General features: G+C 39.7%; 2 protein-coding genes across 2 annotated transcripts in view; one reads left to right on the forward strand and one right to left on the reverse strand.

The window, feature by feature from the left end:
- The window catches only part of MTOR (mechanistic target of rapamycin kinase), a 73,018-nt gene that overhangs the window by 39,185 nt on the left and 13,779 nt on the right, over positions 1–20,054 (reverse strand). The window contains exons 21-29 of the mRNA XM_058818885.1: positions 18,904–18,990; positions 18,148–18,315; positions 16,561–16,673; positions 15,946–16,108; positions 15,599–15,691; positions 14,794–14,940; positions 13,843–13,985; positions 13,092–13,254; positions 12,836–12,981 (exon numbers count right to left, since the gene is read on the reverse strand). Coding sequence (XP_058674868.1) covers positions 12,836–12,981; positions 13,092–13,254; positions 13,843–13,985; positions 14,794–14,940; positions 15,599–15,691; positions 15,946–16,108; positions 16,561–16,673; positions 18,148–18,315; positions 18,904–18,990 — 1,223 coding nt within the window. The remainder of the gene's footprint in view (positions 1–12,835; positions 12,982–13,091; positions 13,255–13,842; positions 13,986–14,793; positions 14,941–15,598; positions 15,692–15,945; positions 16,109–16,560; positions 16,674–18,147; positions 18,316–18,903; positions 18,991–20,054) is intronic.
- ANGPTL7 (angiopoietin like 7) lies at positions 3,151–10,696 on the forward strand. The gene is made up of 5 exons (XM_058818886.1): positions 3,151–3,529; positions 5,525–5,628; positions 5,965–6,159; positions 7,837–8,035; positions 10,527–10,696. The coding sequence occupies exons 1-5, from the start codon at positions 3,151–3,153 to the stop codon at positions 10,694–10,696; spliced, it is 1,047 nt and encodes a 348-aa protein (XP_058674869.1).

The raw sequence follows: 20,054 nt of genomic DNA on the forward strand, positions 1-20,054 counted from the left end.
AATTCCACCAAGGCTGATGTCTCTGCCAAGGGATGTCTCTGCCCAAATCTCTTTGAATGTTTTCTCTAAAATAATGACAGATGGGAAGATTTGTGCTTTTCCATTCCTGCACAATATGTCTGTTGTCACCCTCTTACACAGAACAAAGTATTCTCTTTCAAAACAGGTAAATCAAAGATGGTTTGCATTTGGATATACAAATTAGAAGCTGAATCCAAAATAAAACCCTGACTTATTTCCAATTAGTTTAGAGGAGGGATTTGGAGGCCTTTTTGTGGTGTTTTGTAACATGTGTGTTCGATTCAATCTTGAATCCTTTCAAAATTTGTATAAAGAGGGAATTCATGGACCTACAAGTGGCTCCCCTCTTCCACATCTGTCCAAGACAGGAGAGTTATGGTGTGGATTGAAGTCCTGTGTAACACAATGGGGGTGTCAGCAGGGTGGCCTTTTGGGGCAGAGAAGCAGAGTCTGGCCTGTCCTATTTTCTGTTCCAACTTTGACAAAAACATGTTTCTCATCTCAGGAAGCCAGTGAAGAATTTGCCTCTGGGAATCACAGAAGCTCCAGCTGGAAGAGGGCTCAGACAGGATTAGAGGCAGAACAAAAAGGTCAGGCTTTCATCTATGTGCAGTGGCACTTTCTGGTCTGAAGTATAAAAAGCAATTTTGCTATGGAAGGTTTCTGGAATGTCCATGACAAAAATTGACTGAAGCCTATGGTCTGCTCTGGAGGTGCCCTGTGTGCTATAAACAAATTTTTCTTGCATATCTCTGGCAATATCTCAGCTCACCAATCCCACACTGGCTGACACAACAGACTCACTTGTTTTCCATTGGGCACAGCACACAGGCAGCCAGTGACCCACAAGACAACTGCTTGCTTGGAGAGCTCTAATTCTGACCTCCTCATAAAGATTCACTCTTCCTTCCCTATGAAAATTCAGGTTTAGGCTTTTATCTGTGTGCAGTGGCACTTTCTGGTCTGAAGTATAAAAAGCAATTTTGCTATGGAAGCTTTCTGGAATGTCCATGACAAAAATGGATTGAAGCTTATGGTCTGCTCTGGAGGTGCCCTGTGTGCTTTAAACAAATTGTACTTCATATCTCTGGCAATATCTCAGCTCACCAATCCCTCACTGGCTGACACAACAGACTCACTTGTTTTCCCTTGGGCACAGCACACAGGCAGCCAGTGACCCACAAGACAACTGCTTGTTTGGAGAGCTCTAATTCTGACCTCCTCATAAAGATTCACTCTTCCTTCCCTATGAAAATTCAGGTTTATGAGACACCTGGATTCATATTCCACTCCTGCAGTGCTTTGATGATTTTATCTCCCAACATCTTCACACTTCTGTGGGTTTGTTTTGGAGAAAAACCATTAAACAGCCCCAGTGAAAATCAGAGGCAATAACAAAGCATCAAGCAACAAGTGTATCAGAGCTGAGGAGGGAGAGAAACTGCAAGAAGCAGTTGTGCTTTCTATTTCTTTAAAAGCAAATGTCAGGTCAGCAAGGCTTTTCTAATGGTTCCTAATCAAGCAGAAATCCTGCAGCCACTTTGGATCAGCAAAAGAAGCCAAGATGGGATAGTTTGTGTCAGTTGGGTTTGTGCTAATGTCCTTTGTAAGAAGCGCAAGATTTCTTTTGTTTCCTTGGACATCAAGAAGCTTTCACAGTGTTTATGCAAGCAGCAGATTCATGAGGCATTTAATCCTTTATTTTATCTTATTTCTGCCATTATAATCAGAAATTTTACAGGAAGATGCAAGAACCCTCATGTTGGGCAATTACAGAGCAGCTGGCCTGAGCAGCAAAAACTGATCCAGAAGGATCTAGAAATAAGCCTGCAGACCTTCTGGAAAAGGCTGCACCTTTGCTGAAATGGTTTTATTTGGACAACAGTTCAAAATTTTGAACTGTTGAAAGATATAAAAGAGGAGGGGAAGTTGCCATCTCAGTCAGCTGAGACTGGACTAATACTCTGAACGTCTAAAAATTTCAGATTTACTCTAAAATCTACTGTTTATGTAACTTTGGATATTTTAATTAACCCTAGATTTTCCTCTCAAAATCCTATTAATGAACTGGCCTCCTTAACACTGGAGTTAGATCACATTGCCTGTAAAAACAACCACCCTGTGTCAATTTTACACAGACTCTCCCCATTACTTAATGTCCTTTCACTTGAATAAACAGAGGAGTGAGTTTTTACTTACAAATTCTGCAGATTTCATTTCATCCCACCCTCAGATATCCCATTTCTAAAAGAACAGCAGTGGATTTTACAACATTAATACTGCAGAGAACCCAGTATCCAGAGAAGGGGATTAGATGCTTAACTAATTAATTTGCTAAAATATTGCCTAAATTAAGAAATGATGCAATGATAGAGTTACCACCTACAACTTTTGGGTTGTAGTAGGACTTGTAGCAGCCAGGGCTACCTTCTAGGGAGTTAAATTAAAATATCCATAGTTACATAAACAGTATATTTTAGAGTAAATTTTAATTTTTAGATGTTCAGAGTATAGTCCAGTCTCAGCTGGCTGAGATGGCAACTTCCCCTCCTCTTTTATATCTTTTAACAGTTCAGAATTTTAGTACAGCACCTTCCTTGAACTTCTATAAACTCACCCATTTTGAACAGCCCTTTCACATTCTGCATCTCTAATGCTCTCATGTTATTGAAATGCCAGAACTAGTCACCAAGAGGGCTCCAATCCAACAGGCAATAATTGCTGGAAATTCTTCTCATTTCCTAGCCCTCTCCCACATCCCTTCAAGACAGAGCTGAGGGAAGTCTCTCCTGCTCTCCCCAACCTTTCCTGGCTGAAACCTGTTCCAATTTCACCCTGTAAATACCTGATATGAACTGGGAGGGGCCAGCAAGCTCTTCATAGTTTCAGGGGGGTGGAGGTAAACAGAAAAATAGTATATAAGATGCTTTGAGACAGACTTTTAAAGTGCATAGGCTCTGACAGGAGGTGTCTGAAAAAAAAGAAGCCACTTCCTCAGGCTCCACCTTCAGAGCCTCTCTTCATTGGAAGCAAGGAAGGTACCAGGCTGCTGCAGGAAATTTTACACCTACCCCAGCTGCATTCAGCCTCCTGCAGTCAGCTGGAAGGTTTCTGTTGCTGTAAGCAAAAATGCCAGCAAGACCCAGGGTTCAGCTGGCATGGCTCTGCATTGTCACTGTGTCTGTGGTGATTTACCCAGCCCTGCTGCACAAACCTCCCAAGAGGAGGATGAGCAACGGGAGCGCACAGCTGAAGATGCCAGGCTGCTGTGAGGAGATCAAGGAGCTCAAGCTGCAGGTAGCCAACCTGAGCAGGATGCTGCAGGAGCTGAGCAAGAAGCAGGAAGGGGACTGGGTGAACGTGGTGATGCAGGTGATGGAGCTGGAAGGCAGCACCAAGCAGATGGAGTCGCGCCTCGTCGACGCCGAGAGCAAATACTCCCAAATGAACAACCAGATTGACATCATGCAGCTGCAGGCAGCTCAGATGGTCACACAGACATCAGCTGGTAAGGAGGGAGTCACCAAGCTCCCACATACTCCTCTCACTGCACAGTTAATGCCTGGTTCCTAGGGCTAGCATGTCCTGCTAATGTAGCAAGCATGCACGCTGAAAACTGCTGCTGAGGCAGTGACTCTGAGGAAAGTAGCTTGAATTTCTTCATCTGTATTTTTAGATCTAGGTCTGTTTTTAAGGAGTGCAGAAACTGAACAGATATTGCATTTCTACAGTGAGGAATTCAGTCTGTATTCATTTTCTGTTATATATTTCATTTTCTGAGCACTACACTAGCAATCCTAAAAGAAGGGGAGCTGGCTTGGTAAGGGAATGGCTCTGGCAGTAAAAACCTCTGAGCTCACAGCACTGACAGGGGACTAGAAATTGTTAAAACAATTAGAAATGCTCTCCAGGAATTACCAAAGATTTGTATCTTTAGTATCTTTATGACTATCTCTGAACCAGAGTAAAAAAAAAAAAAGAGTTATCCATTATTTTTGAATGATAATTCTTAAAAATTCAAGGCTGAATTCTTAAAAATTCGATCTACAAGGCTGTAGATTGAATACAAACTGTGATATAGAATACAAACTGTGATTTATACCTAGCCAGACCACAGTTAAATTCTTCAAAATTCTCTTCCCTGAGGGAAAATGTCACTGCACACAGTGATTGCACAGGCCTGTACCAAATGTGGAATGCAGGTGCATTTTTAGTTCAGCTACCTGTAAAGGCACTTCTAGAAAAAAGCATCCTCTTTGCTGACTTTTCTCTTCAAATGAAATTCACTGCAAAGAGCTTAAATTGTCTCAGTCTCAACTGGGTTTGCCAACAGACTTCATGTTTTTTTAACATTAAGGAAGAACTTCTAAATCTATTTACTTAACTCTTCCTCTAAAAGGAAGGAAATTCTTCCTCTAACCACCTGGTTAGTTTTGACACATCACTATTTACAGTAGACCTTTAAAGAAAGTTATGCCATAACAAGGCTCTTAAAAGCTGAAGAAAAAACAGTTAAACATAGCAGAAACTGGCCCAGAAAGTATTTAAGACAGATGTTTCTCACCTCACCAGGTAACAGACATTTTTGAAAGCATCCTCTTTGCTGACTTTTCCCTTCAAATGAAATTCACTGCAAAGAGCTCAAATTGTCTCAGTCTCAACTGGGTTTGCCAAAAGACTTAATTTAGTCTTCTTAACATTAATGAAGAACTTCTAAACCTATTTACTTAATTCTTCTTCTAAAATAGTTCTACCTGGTTGGTTTTGACACATCACTATTTACAGTAGGCCTTAAAAAAAGTCACACCAAAACAAGGCTCTTTAAAGCTGAAGAAAAAACAGTTAAACACAGCAGAAACTGGTTCAGAAGGAATTTAGGACAGATGTTTCTCACCTCACCAGGTAAGAGACATTTCTGAAACCTGTCAGACATTATAAAGCCTTGCTTCAGCTCATTTATCCTCCTCAGAATAGCTCTGCATTTTACCATCTTCAAGCCAGCTCCTGCACCAGGAGGAAGAGGCTTTCACAGACTGAGTGAGTGCAGTTAAAAAGCACTTTTTCTGTCACAGATGCCAGTGCAGAAAGGGCTGAACAAATATTCCTCATCCTCAAACCTGGTCAACCTGCTCACAACTCAAAACAGGCACCTCACAGAAGGCTTGGACATTTATTGGATCAATCTTTATTACTGACTAAGGAGTTAGCAAATATACTTTCCAGCACAGACACACAGTGGCAATAAGAAAGCAGAGATGTCTTTTTGCACAGCAGAGGTTAAAAAAAAAAATAAATTAATTAATAAAAATCACAAAATCTCAGTATTTCAACACCTTTGCCAATGCATACACTCCTCATAATGAAGCCATTTCAGGAAAACATTTAGACTTGTGGAAAGCCTTCTTCATTTCTCCTTGAACTACAAACTAAAATTTGCAGAAAGCACCTTCACAGAAGAGGAGTTCCTGCTGCTCATATTCTCATTTTCTGGTTCTGATTCAAGTAGATGCTGTTTATGACTGCTCATCACTTTACCAGAGGAACTACAGAATTTCTGGCGTTTACAAGTTACCTCCTGATGAATTTTTGGGAATTCCAGATCTGGAGGTAAGGTAATATTCAGTACACAACGTATATTACATGTTTTTTAAAATATAACCAAGAAATTATCGATTTCAATAATTTCATTTCAGAGATGAAAAAAGCACACACTAAGTTTTGGTACCCTGCACTTGCCATCAGCATTTTTATGTAAGCAAACTTAAAAGGATGGGAAGAGTGTGTGTACATTTAAGAGAGAAAATAGAAAAAGGGTTTATCTAATAATTTTTTGCCATATAAGTTTCTTCAGGTTGTGAAATCTGTAACAATGCTTTGTGTTAAGAGAGCTGAACCTTCCTAAGGGTACTGACAAGTGCCCACTGCCTTTTTTTCGTGTTCCAGGTGTTCTGTGACATGGAGACAGATGGAGGAGGCTGGACTGTCATCCAAAGGCGGAAAGTTGGTTTGACATCGTTCAATAGGGACTGGAAACAATACAAGGAAGGATTTGGCAATATTAGGGGAGATTTTTGGCTGGGAAATGAAAATATCTACAGACTTTCAAGACGCCCCACTGTCCTGCGAGTAGAGCTGGAGGTAATGAATAAACTCTTAATTTCAGCAGCAAAAGGCCTTTTTATTCCCCAGTACCAGACATCATCTCCTGTCTTTTAGGAGGCCCAAAGAATTTGCATGCTTTAATTACAGGCAAGAGTTTGCATTGTGTTACCCTCAATTTCTTCAGTCTGCTCAAGGCTTGAATTTGACTTACACTAGTTTATAGCTTCATTTTATATACTTTATAGTACTTTATATACTAGTTCATAGTACAATATCTTTGAGGGATGGGATTTGTATAAACTGGAAGGCTTAATTGTTGAGTTTGTGAGGTCCCCAGGACAAGGTGAGAGATGAGGAATCTGACTCCGTGTTCTCAGAAGGCTGATTATATTATATTATATTATATTATATTATATTATATTATATTATATTATATTATATTATATTATATTATATTATATTATATTATATTATATTATATATTACATTACTTTATATTACATTACATTATATCAGCTATACTAAAACTATACTAAAAATAAAGGTACAAACAGAAGGCTTAAAAAGAATGATCATGAAAAACTCGTGACTGACTCCTCAGAGTCTGACACAGCTGATGGTGATTGGTCATTAAGTAAAAGCAATTCACATGAAACCAATCAAACATGCACCTGTTGCTAAACAATCTCCAGCCACATTCCAAAACAGCAAAACAGGGAGAAGCAAATGAGACAATATTGGTTTTTCTCTGAGGCTTCTCATCTTCCCAGGAGAAGAAATCCTGGTGAAGGGATTTTTTCAGAAAATGTGAAAGTGACACTTAATATTTAAAAGTCACTGTATCAGAGAGGAAAAATATTACTTGAGGCAGCATGCTGACACAAGGATACTGAATGCAAGAGCTGCACATCAGGTTTCCTACACATTGTACAGCACTAGTGCAGATAAAACTTGGAAATTTTATCTTGTTTTCAAGTTTTATCAAGTGTTTCATGCCTTGCTCTAGAAAGTTCCTTTGTCTTAAAGAGCAGTTTCTGCAGCCTCAGACAGTAAAAATACATGTATATAATCATGGATGTTGAAGTCTTTTTCATATCTGCTCTAACAGCACTGATTTCTTCTCCCTGTTGTGTGCAGGATTGGGAAGGTAACACACACTACAATACCAGCAGTTCATCCTGAGCAATGAATTAAACAGCTACAGGCTCTTTGTGGGAAACTACACAATCTGTTTCCTACAATTTTGTACAGTACCAGGCAGATAAAACTTGGAAGTTTCATGCTTTGTTCTGGAAAGTTCCTTTGCCTTAACAGAGCGGTTTCTGCAGTCTGAGACATGTATATAATCATGGATGTTGGAGTCTCTTTTGTAACTGTTCTAACATCACTGATTTCTTCTCCCCTGTTGTGGGCAGGACTGGGAAGGAAACACACGCTATGCCCAGTATGGGCACTTCACCCTCAGCAATGAAATCAACAACTACCACTGTAGGGAACTACTCTGGAACTACACAATCTGTTTCCTACAGATTGTACAATACCAGTGCAAATAAAATTTGCAAGTTTCATACTTTGCTCTGGAAAGTTCCTTTGCCTTAACAGAGCGGTTTCTGCAGTCTGAGACAGTAAAAATGTATGTATATAACCATGGATGTTGGGTCTTTTTCACAACTGCTCTAACAGGACTAATTGCTTCTCCCCTCCTGTGTGCAGGACTGGGAAGGAAACACACGCTATGCCCAGTATGGGCACTTCACCCTGAGCAATGAAATCAACAGCTACAGGCTCTTTGTGGGCAACTACAGCGGCAACACCGGGCGGGATTCCCTGCGCTACCACAACAACACAGCCTTCAGCACGAAGGACAAGGACAACGACAAGTGTGTGGATGACTGTGCCCAGTTCCGGAAAGGTAAAGCACACAAAATGTCACTGGTGGGTTGGATGTGACACACACATGTGATTAGGTGCTGCTCTGGATCAAAACTCTCCATCAGAACCGACTCATGTCCTTCACCATCACCTTAAAGCTTCTCCGCCAGAGGGAAACCTGAGCAGCAGATCCTGTTATGGAGGAGGCTCCATTCCACCACCACCAGAGCTCCTGCAGGCCTGGACTTGTCTCCATGTGCCAACTGCAGCACCCAGCCAGCCAAAAGTGTCTGTGGGGCGAAACACCACACACCCAGCCAGCCCAAAGTGTCTGTGGGGTGAAACATCACAGTGCCACTGTCTGGTTCAGCACCAAGGGCCAGACAAGCTCAGGCACACCCCATCTGGCTATATTGGTAATTATTCCAATAATTAGGGTCTAAGAAGAAAAAAGGTTTTTATTTTGCATGTTCTTCAGTGTCGTGGTTTGAAAAGGAAGTTGAGTTTTTTTAAAGGCTTTAGTCAAACCTATAAGTGCTCAGATTTGCACCTGGTGTAGTCACCATGACATCCAGCTTATATGCTTTTAACAAAGCGTGATTAAGTCATTAAGTCATTAATTACATCATAATAACTTATACTCATTGGTGCAAAGCAATTAGCATCAATATAATTGGCAAAAGTTTTAAAGAAATTTAATAAGGCATGTATACACATCTACTTATGCATATAGTCTGACTTATAAAAATTTTCATGTATCTTTTCTAATCTGTTTCCATGCTGATGGCCTTGCCTTCTTCCTTGCTATAGATACACTCGAAAATCATCAATAGTTATTTCTTCTACTACTCAGCTTTGTTTGCAGGCCAGCTGTCAAGCCCCTCCATACTTCCCTCTTTTTGTATTTGAGTGACAAACACAGCTGACAAGGATTTTTGCAGGGCCCAATGCAAAAATCCAAGCAGACAAGGGAGACACAGGGCAATAATTACAATCACCAACAAAATTAACAATCTAGTCTTCAACAAGGCCTTAAGCCAGTGATGCCCCAGCTCTTGAAAAAAGTATTCAGCCATTCCAATCCATCATCCACTTGTAAGTAATTGCTTTGTCCTGTTGTGCCTAAGAAGGTTCTCCCTGCATCCCTTCCTGTCCTGAGAGAGCTGCTTGGGTCAGGTGTAGAGAGCCCAGCTCTCCCTCTTTTCCATGCAATTAGTAACATCTGAATGGCAAATCAAGGGAGAGGTGAACCATTCTGGACAATACACTTGTGTGGGAAACCTGGCAGTTAAAGCTGATTTACAGAGCCAGACTGTCACCATCATGTTTTCTGAAAAATCCCTTCACCAGGATTTCTTCTCCTGGGAAGCTGAGAAGCCTCAGAGAAAAATGGAAATAGTATTATCTGATCTGCTTCTCCTGTGTTTTATTGCTTTGGCATGTGGTTTGGAGATTTTTTATCCAACTGGTCATTGTTTGATTGGTTTCATGTGAATTGTTCCAACTTAATGACCAATCATAGTCCACCTGTGTCAAGGCTCTGGAGAGTGGCAAATTTTTAATTAGTATCTTGTTAAGCCTTCTCTAAGTATTCTTTAGTATAGCTTTCTTAAATATAATATAATACATAAAATAATAAATTAGCCTTCCAAGAATGTGGACTCAGACTCATAATTTCCTTCCTGCCACAGAGGACCCAGAAAATACCACAGCGGACTGTGTATTACAGACATCAGTACTCTTAAAATAACTGAGTGCTCTCCCCTACATTAAGTTATCCAGTCCATTATAGTGTCTGCCAGACTATCTCACATGCTGATAAAATACAGTGAGACAGGAAGTTATTCCTTAATATCTATCAGGTTCTTATTTTTTCTTCTATTTCTTTAAGTTTTCAAATCCTAGTATTAGGCACCTGTAATTCTTCTCCTGTATTCACCTCCACATTCACTTGACTTGTGGTCTTTATTACAACCCTATTATTGTGATCTTTATTACAACCCTATTATTGTGATCTTTATTACAACCCTATTACAAGCCTCTAATTTCAGAAGTTATTCTCTTAATTTAATTTAGTATCTTTGAGTTCTGTCAAAGATAATTATCTTCATTACATCCTGCTCTTTAATTTCCCCGTTGTGTCCCACACAACATGCAAATAAAACTGTTGATCTCAGTCTCAGTAAATACTCAGAGAGTTCAGGAACTTTTTAAACACCTTAAGATGCTCTAGAGTGAATTACCCAGATTAATTTCCTATGCTAATTCACTGAGTCAGAAACACATCAAGGAAATATTCTAAGAGGAATGAGCAAATAAATTAAAAGCTAGTGGACTAATTTGACTATAGAGCTGTAATGCCCCTAAGTTCCTAAATGTCTATGTTAAGTTTTAAATTTATCAGCAACCTCAACTATTACAGCCCTCTGCTCACTGTCCTCTGGAACAAGAAGTAATCATTAATACAAATTAATGATGTAAATAAAATTAATATAAATTAATGCCAGGAATCTCTTCTCTGTCCTGACAAGGTGGGTATTGGTACAACTGCTGCACAGATTCCAACCTGAATGGGGTTTACTACCGCAGAGGAGAGCACACCAAGAACATGGATGGCATCACCTGGTACGGGTGGCACGGCTCCACCTACTCCCTCAAGAGAGTGGAGATGAAGATCAGGCCAGAGGATTTCAAACCATAGAAGAAATCAATGCTTGATTGTACAGCTGCATGACTTCACCATGCAAAAGGTGGGCAATAAACAGCCAAGTAATGTTTTATTTCATCCAATACCTGCAACAGCTATGTACTGGTGATGTACACAAACACTGTGACACCAGTCACAGCCACCAGTACTATCAGGACTCAGGCTTGTTTCCTTCTCTTCAGGCTCTTTCCAAAGGGAAAAATATTGTGTTAGAGTAGCTTAGAACTGAATGCACTTATAGCACCTTCAGAAAAGCCAGGGGTGTGTTTTCACTAGCAGTGTGATTGCTGGGTTGCCTTAGTACTATTAACCAGATAGGCAGGGACTGAAAAGCAAAAGCCTCCTGGCTTCCTTTCCTTCAGTGTCTGGAGCAAGCACTGCTAAGCAACTTCCTTCAAGAAGTACTCAAACCACAAAAGTTATAGACTCATTTCAAGCCAGAGGAATCAATCAGAAGTGCCCCTGATGCACTTTTCTTTAGTGTAGAGTAAGTGGCTTACTTTCCCACAGAAGAAAGAACAAAGCTCAAAAGTGTTGTGTTAATTTGCATTGTCCAGATTCTCCCCTGACCTTTTACTGCCACCTCCTGCTGCTGCCTCAAATCATTCCCACTAGAGGCTGCCCTGAAAAACAGTAACACTGGAGGAGGATTTGTCCCATGGGTCCTCCAATGTTTATTTCTATCCACACAGATCACCTAAATGCTGATAAACTAGAAAAACAACTTCCTGGGCTGTTCCCAACCTGTGTTCAGGTTAGAATACAAACTTGCTGTATATCAGTAAGGCTGAGAGTGAGCAGCAGCTTAGCAAGCCAAAAAACTCAACTCCAACACTTAAACCCACTGTATCCATGAGCAGAACACCAGAGAATCAATCCCTAAGTGCCAAAAGTTATTTCACTGTAAGGGAATGTTTGCTACCACAGCAGACTGAGGAGTACCAAAATCTGTTCCAACTTCCCAGGTGGAAGTTACCTAGAGATAATCTGTCAAAAATAGTAAACTTCTCCCTCACATAACACAGTGTTAAAGATAAAAGTTAAAAAAGAATGAGACTCCTCCTATAGCCCTACCATTGCTTGAATATGTTGGAAAATTATCATTATAATTAAGATATCTATTTTTATTCACCTTGAAGAGAGATTGAATCTAGATTAGGTTGCTCAGTCCTGTGTGAAATGGAAGAGAAAGATGTCTTGGGAATTTACATATGTTTGAATATTCATAATGCAATTTTCAACTGTGTGGAACTATAATTGGAACTATTTTAACTGTGGTCTATAATGGATTTTTAAAGGTTTCTAAAATGTTTTCATTTCTAATAAATTGTTTCATTTTTAAGTGTGCTTTATGTCAATTCTTTGCTCCTTAACTTGCTTTTTGATACACAAAAAAACAACTGCATAAGCAACTGAGACCAAGAAAAAAATACACTGAATTCTCTATTTTTCTCAATAACATGAGGCAGAATGAAGGGTGAAAAAATAATAGAGGAGAAAAAAATTGGAAAACACAATTCCAAGGAAGTAGGAGGGTTGAAAAATTCACTGCATAAAGACAAAGTTAAGTTTTTGCTCAACCAAAATCAATTTGTTCATCTCAAATAGCTGAGCTAACATTTCTGTAATATGGAATAGAGACTCACATTTTAAACCATGTAGTTTAGCATCAAATCCTGTGCAGGTTATTTCAGGCTAACATCTGTGTCACTGACCAAGCTCAGAAACAACACAATTTATAATATCTTCTATCTGACATGAGAGCAATGACACCTATCTAAGCTAAATCAGCAGAATGTGATGAGGAATTTTAATTAAGAACTTCAACTTTTCTGACTTATTTATATGCAGGTATAGAAATCTGTCTCATTTAACCTGCAGCCATTTCATGACATTCCATAGTGAACTGGAAGGGTGAGAGAGGGGAATCAGAACTTTTTCCTGCAAAACATCTATCATAGTTTTAACCACACAGTAGAAGGACAGAACTCAGCAGCTAAAATTGCACATTTTCAAGTAGTTTAACAACATCTTGTGACAGAGTAAAGTCCAAAGAACTGCCTAGATTAATCCTGGTGGTATCTTAAATTGTAGCTACTACAAGAGCAGAAATCTCACCAGTTATGGTCCTACCTGATAAGAGACTCCAGGATAGCTGGGGTGGGACCCTTTTGAAATTCCAGCTCTTTGTAGTGAAGGGCTTTGGCATAAGCTCGACATTTGGCAGCTCTTTCCCCCAGAAGGACAATGCCATTGTCATCTCTCAGAGGCAGGGGGCCCTGGGAAGGACACACACATCAGAAACAGGATGAGTATTACATAGCCATGAGTTCCACACAGAATAACCACCAAAATAGCAACAGAAGGAGCTGCCCAACAGCATCTCTACCTTGTCACTGTGCTCCATGAATTCTGCCAAGTTCAGTAGGGTCTGAGTGACTTCTGCAATGTCCTGAGAAGTCAAGGCCAGCTCAATGCTTCGGATCAGCTCATCCTGCTGGTCCTCGTTCAGTTCAGACCAGCAAGAAACAAAGGCAGCATTGAAGAGGTCTCTGGGGAGGAACACAAAACAGTGTGAGGTGGGGATTCATGAGAAAAAGTCTGTTTGACAGTGGGCTCACCTTCTTACCCAAAGAGAGCTAAAAATACACTTACATGCCTCCCTGCAATAAGCAGTGATTAGTTTGATAAAGCTAACTTCATTTAAAAAATACAGAATAGGCTGGTATATATACTACAATAATAGAAATATTATGCTATTATATGCTATCAAAGTTTTTCCAAATATGCTGGTTGTAAAAACCACTGCAGTTATTCCACACAGATTCATTTTTATTCCCCACAGTAAATACTCAATACAAATATTTCATATTCTGCTGCTTTTCCAGCTTCACTTATGTGCATTACCTTCTTTCTGGACTAACATGCAGAATTTCAATGAAAGATTTTGTGCACATCATGGAGCAGCCAACTAGGAAGGGTGGGAATGAAATCAAGCTGTTGGCTCTTTGATTTATGCCAAAGCAGGAACTGTCTCTATTTATGAAACCTAAGAGCTTCTAAATAACTTTCTTTTTTCCTTATAATATCCGGCTTCCATCTGCCATTTCAAGTGAGATAAAAACCCAGAAATTCTGTACCGAGCCATGGGGTTATAGGCCTGAGCCAGGGCCCAACATGAGCGCAGGGATGGTGAGGAAGAATCCTTCAGCAGCTCCAAACTCAGCCTCCTCAACCATTCCAACCAGTCATCCTTGGAAACTCTTCTTGCTGCTCCCCAGGCCTGCAGTACAAAGGAAGGTAATTCACCAAACAAAGCTTTAATTATCCAAGAGCACAAGAAATCCATCAGCAGGCAGCATTACTTCCTCACAGCTCCAAACCACATGCTGAGAATTCCTTTTCAATTTCCTGAAATCCATTACCTTTACCAGATAATCTGCAGTACTTAAGTCTCATGTCTAAGAAATCTTCCCTAAATGCATTCCTGCCATGACATGGCAAGCATTTAACATGAACAATCCTTTCTCTGCAAAAATACACGTTGAGCTGAAGGCACTGTTGTAACATCAGCTTAGAATATTTAATGCATCTAGAATTACATTTTTAACTCCAGCCTTTTCAAACCAATCCATCCCATTACTGAACTGTGTGCTGCATGCATGTACTGTTCAAACTAGCCAGTGCTCAGCTATTAAGTTCTGCCTTCAAGAAAATGTAGAACTAGGATGAGAAATTCAACAAAATGCAGAAGAGGAGCAAAAGCAAAAATACAAAAAATGGTAGAGGCTCTGAAAAAGATGTCCCTATTGGCAAGAGATTATTCATTGTGATCTACAAAGTCTGGTTCATACTTAACAAGCAAGTGTAAAGGTTACTTCACAGCCACTCACTATCTTAAAAGTTGCTCTTCACCTTCTAATTTTAAAGAGTCTCAGACACTACTTTGACTTCAGTTTTGTACAGAAGAGAAAAGCAACATAAAAGCAATTTAAATAAATGAAGTTCAGATGCATCAGACAAAACTCCTTCAGTGTGAGACATGAGCTCCCTTCAGCAGCAAATTCACACTGTGAAGGTTCTGGTCTTACCTTCTGCAGGTTGATGGTGCTCACATGCAATTTCTTCATGGGACCTGTTTCCACAGGACCAGTGGCTGAAGTTTCTCCCTGGTTGCTTCTCAACATTCGATGCTGATAAATCAGGGGATCCTCCTCTTCATCAGCAAGAGTGTAACCCTACAAGAATTGGTTTACAGTGAAGATCACACCCACACATACAGAAGCAATTCTTGACAAGCCAAAAAAAAGAGCAAAATCTTGCAGCAAAATCTGTGAAGTAAATAAGCATGTTTTGTCATAAAGATTACACCTGATAAGCCAGAGAACTCTAAATTATGTACCTTTGCTATTCAAGGTAACTGTCAAGAACTCTCAGCTCCCAGTATAAAAAGCCAAAATAATGTACATTGAAACAAGCACTATTGACTATTTGACTTGTAAACCAGTTGTAAATTGTAAAGCAGTTACTAAATTTTTAAAATGTAACACATTCCACAGAAAATACTGAGATAACAAGGTCTCCTCAAGTCCAAAAACTATGGGAAAAATAGGATAAATTCACATTTAAGAAAAGAATAGCGATGACACTGGCTACAAGTCTAAGTTCTTCCCTAGAACTTGACATGATTTTTCTGTAGGAAATATTTAATATCAGTAGACAAAAAAATTTCCCCATTGCAACCTCAAAGTTGCATTAAAAAGCTGCACTTAACACAGAAACAGAGCAACAACCACTCCTCATTTTATGAGCAAATCCAAGTGAAGGTTCCAGCTACATTTGTTTCAACATGACAATATCCCAAAAGTGCAAACAAGTGTACACCTGTCAGCTTACCTTTACAATTCTGCAGATGAGCACATCATAGCGTTGATGGTTAATTCTGTGTCGCACCAGGACTTTGTTCACCATGGGGATAAAAATTTGGTACTGTAAAAGGGAATGCATCACAAACTTGTTACTCAGTGGCACCAAGAGCAGTAAAATTCCATCTCATTGTTTCATTGATGAGAAACAAATTCTGACAGTTTAATTTCTGTAGCTCTCAATTCCAGAAACAATTAAGAGAAGAAAAATCAGTTCTCTTGGAAATCCGTGACTACATACAAAATTTCAAATTTAAAGCCTTGATCTCTGGGACAGTCACACGTCCTGTGAGCTTTCAAGCCAAAGAATAATATTACCTTCTTTCCCAGCTGGAACACCAGAGAGGAGAGGGTGTCCATGGCAGTTGTTCTTAGCTCAGGGCTCTGATCTAGCGTTCGTACGATGGGGTGAATAATCCGCGACGCGTAATCCGTGAAATCCAGGGACTCTGTCAAGCGATCCACTGTTTCCAGAGCAGCTCTTAAGTCAGAGAAAAAACAGGGAAGAACTTATCTCAGAGTGTCAAGAAAAAAATAAGAAAAATTATTAAAGTGCTCAGTCCTCCTAGGTTTAATAACAATACAAAAAACAGGCCTCAGAACTCTGTTAAAGCAGCTAGGACTTGCAGGACAGTTTGCAAGTGACTAAAACACTGGCAGGTGAGAATCAGAAAATTTTAAAAACCCCAAAGAGACAACAACAACAAAGAAACCCAAACCAACCAACCAACCAACCAAAACCCACCAAGAAACCCAAAAAATTAGTAACATTGCTGTAATGTCCAAACAAAAATAACCTTCCACAATGATTTAACACAGAAAAGCTGAGGAAGGGACTAAATGGTAATTAACTGTAAATGTTCAGCTACTGCAGAACTTGGATATCTCAGGTAAAATTACAAAGAGAGAGACTGCAAAGCCACCAGCACTTACTTGCGAGCCACCACAGGGACATCTGGGGCATCAAACAGCTTTACAATAGGAGGTAGTAACAAATGAAGGTAATCATCCAGGTTAGCTCCAAAGAGCTGGATTGCATTAAGGAGCTGAAGAGAAAAATCACAGAAGATTAGAATGTCAAAGGGTTTGAACAGATCTTAAAGATCATCTAGTCACAACCCTCCTGCCACGGGCAGGGACACCTTCTACTAGAGCAGGTTGCTCAAGGCCATATCCAGCACGACTCTGAACCCTGTCAATGTTGGGGCATCCATAAATTCCATGCACCTGTTCCAGTGTCTCACCACCCATGCAGTAAAGAATGTCTTCTTAATGTATAACCTAAATTTCCCTTCTTTCAGTTTGTACCTGTTACTCCTGCTCCTGTCACTACAGCTCCTGACAAAGTGTCTCTCTCTGGCTGCCCTACAGCTCCTTTCATATCTCCATACAACCTTTTCCTCTCCAGGCTGAAGAGGCCCAACTTTCTCAGCCTGACTTCATAGGGAAGGTGCTCCAGTCCTTTTATCAACTTTGTGTCTTCCTCTGGACCTGCTCCAACAGTTTCATGTCCTTCTTACATTGAAGACATCAGAACTGTACATAATGCTCCAAGTGGGGTCTCACAAGAGTAGAATAGAGGGGGAGAATCAAATCCTTCAAACAAAAGGACCCAGTGTGACTCAAAGTCATGGATGAGATCCATTTCAAACAAGTCAGCATTTGTTGCCACATTTCTCTTCACAGAGAAAAGCCAGTCGCAATTCTTCCCGAGAATATTTCTGGGTTTCACATTCTCTGAAGCTCAGAGAAAGGAAAAACAATTCTCATCATTTGCTGTGCATGTGTTGTACCAAAGTAGAATGCAATAAGGAGATTGTGATAGTGATAGTGAAGTGATGGTGTTTTGTTTCCTTGGCCTGTCAGGGCCAGGTGTGTGTGTGTGTGTGGGGACTCTTGGCTGATAGTCACAAAATTCTGTACAGTTGTGTGCATAGTTAAGTGCTTAGCAAATTCAGTTTAGATGTAATATAATATAAAATCTATAATCTATAATCTATAATACAAAACATATAATATAATATATAACATATTATATATTATATAATATAATATAATAGCTGAGCACAGCAGGCTGGTGTCACAGACATCTTCTATGAAAAAGCCTTTCCTTAGGATTTTTCCTCTTGAGAAGCTTAGAGGCCTCAGGAACAAAATGTAAACAATGATTATCTGCTGCTGTGGAATGCAACAGGTGCATCTGGGATTGGTCTCATATGGTTGTTTCTAATTAATGGCCAATCACAGTCAGCTGGTTCAGACTCTCTGTCCAATCCACAAACCTTTGTTATCATTCCTTCTTATTCTATCCTTAGCCAGCCTTCTGATGAAATCCTTTCTTCTATGCTTTTAGTATAGTTTTAATATAATATATATCATAAAATAATAAATCAAGCCTTCTGAAACATGGAGTCAGATCCTTCTCTTCCCTCATCCTCAGAGCCCTGTGAACATGGGCACAGGCTGGGAACAGCTGCCTGGGCAGTGCCAGGGCACAGCAGCCCCTGCAGCCCCACTCACCTTCACAGACACAATGCGACCCTGACTGTTGTCATGCATGAAGACCCGTAACATGTGAGGGATGAGCTGAGGCAGGTAAAGCTTGAATTCACCTCCTAGAGCTACCACAATCTGCTCAATAAGCAGGATAATTGTGCTCTGTATGGAGTTGTTCATAACCCAGAAGTCCTACAGAAGAAGGGAAAAAAAGGGAAAAAAAATTTCAGCAGTTCTTCAGCTGAGCTGAAGAATTCCAATTTCCTGAATTCCAATTACAGGAAAAGCAAGCTGTAGGAGACAGTCTGTAGATAAATTCAAGATTGCAAGGAAGGACTGTACTTTCTGTTTTTAAAACACTCTGCACTTCCAGTACATTTATAGTGGTTGAAAACAACCTCTGGAAAATTGATTTTTTCCTAATCCTTCCACAAGTTTGCAAATATTTAGTGAAAATTATGTGAAATGACACCTATTTATGAACTCCAGGTATCTCCTGCTAAAACTGTGTTTCTGAAAGTAGTAAGTGCACAAAATCCAAGTGATGAAAAGAACTCAGCCACTATCAGAACTTGAAGCTACACTTACTTCAGTTACCACCAATAATGTATATTGTAACTTCAAATAAATGGTATTTCAAAATACAATTATTACTTCAAATATATACAACTCTGCACTTCATATGAACTTCTGAAGTAGCTGATACTTTTGATAAGTTGTTTGAAAAAGACTGAGCACCTTTCTGTGACAGTAAAGTACTGGGATAAAGATTGCACTCACTCTCATCAGGGTGACAATTTCATCCATGTAGGGCCGAATGTGACTTCTCACAAAGGACACCAACATTCCCAGCTGCTGGAACAGGAACTGGAAGGAAGAAATGTGTAATAATCAGTGTAGCTTATCCAAATATTAAAGTCACTGGGTGAAGAGTTTCACAGGGAATTACAAGCTCATTTATCAAACAAATAGCATGCACAGCTCCCATCTGCTCAAAATCTGGGGCTAAATTCTTGGCAGCTTCAGCTCAGCAGTTTGGGTTTTGTGGGTTTTTATAGGTTTTGGGTTAATTTTTATTGTTGTTGGTTTTTAAGAGGGCAGCAGGGAAGAAAAGTGATTTTGGGTTTATTGGTTGGGTTTCCCCCCAGCTTGCATTAAAGAATAATTTTGCAAGCTCAAAGCCTCAGACCCTCCAGTACACAAACAGGGGTTTATAAAGTCCCAGCAAATCTACAGTGTCAGAACAGACTTGCAAGCACAGGCACCTCAATCACAGTGTATTGTAATTTATGTTTGAAGGATGCTTCCAAAAATTTAGCCCCTAGACTTTTCCCCCTGCCTGAAAACCAAACTGACACACATTTTAAGATACTCCTTCTGTAATTTTTCACATCCCCCACAAGATCTACTGGTGAAAAGTTACTGGGGAACTCAGTTAGGTCCTTGCCAGAAAAACTGCATTTTTTTTAAAAGATGGTTGGTTACACCATTCATTCTTTACCACCAAGAAGAATTTTGACTTAGACAATTTTATTTGGATACACTATGACAGTTTTGCAATTCCTTCCACCACACTACAATTTTAAACATCCAATTGTGACAATGAATTTACTCTTTAAATTGGTATGAAATCATGTGGGTTAAATTGTCCATGTAAAATTGATGTAGTCTATTTTGTCTCTACAAAAACCAGGAAAATGTAAGTTATTGTCTACTAAATTTCATTTCTTCATGCAGTTTTTGAAGACTAGAGTAACAAAATACAATATGGAGCTCATAAAAAGAGATAACACTTTCATGAGAACTAAAGAAATAATCTCAGCTTCTTTAGTGAGAACAGTACACATACATTTATAATGTTCAAAGATGAATTTTGAGCTCCTGTACTGTGCCTAACTTTTGGTGTAGTGAGAGGATGCTTACATACAGGA

The sequence above is a fragment of the Ammospiza caudacuta genome, chromosome 22 (genome assembly GCF_027887145.1).
Source record: "Ammospiza caudacuta isolate bAmmCau1 chromosome 22, bAmmCau1.pri, whole genome shotgun sequence".
NCBI lineage: Eukaryota > Metazoa > Chordata > Aves > Passeriformes > Passerellidae > Ammospiza > Ammospiza caudacuta.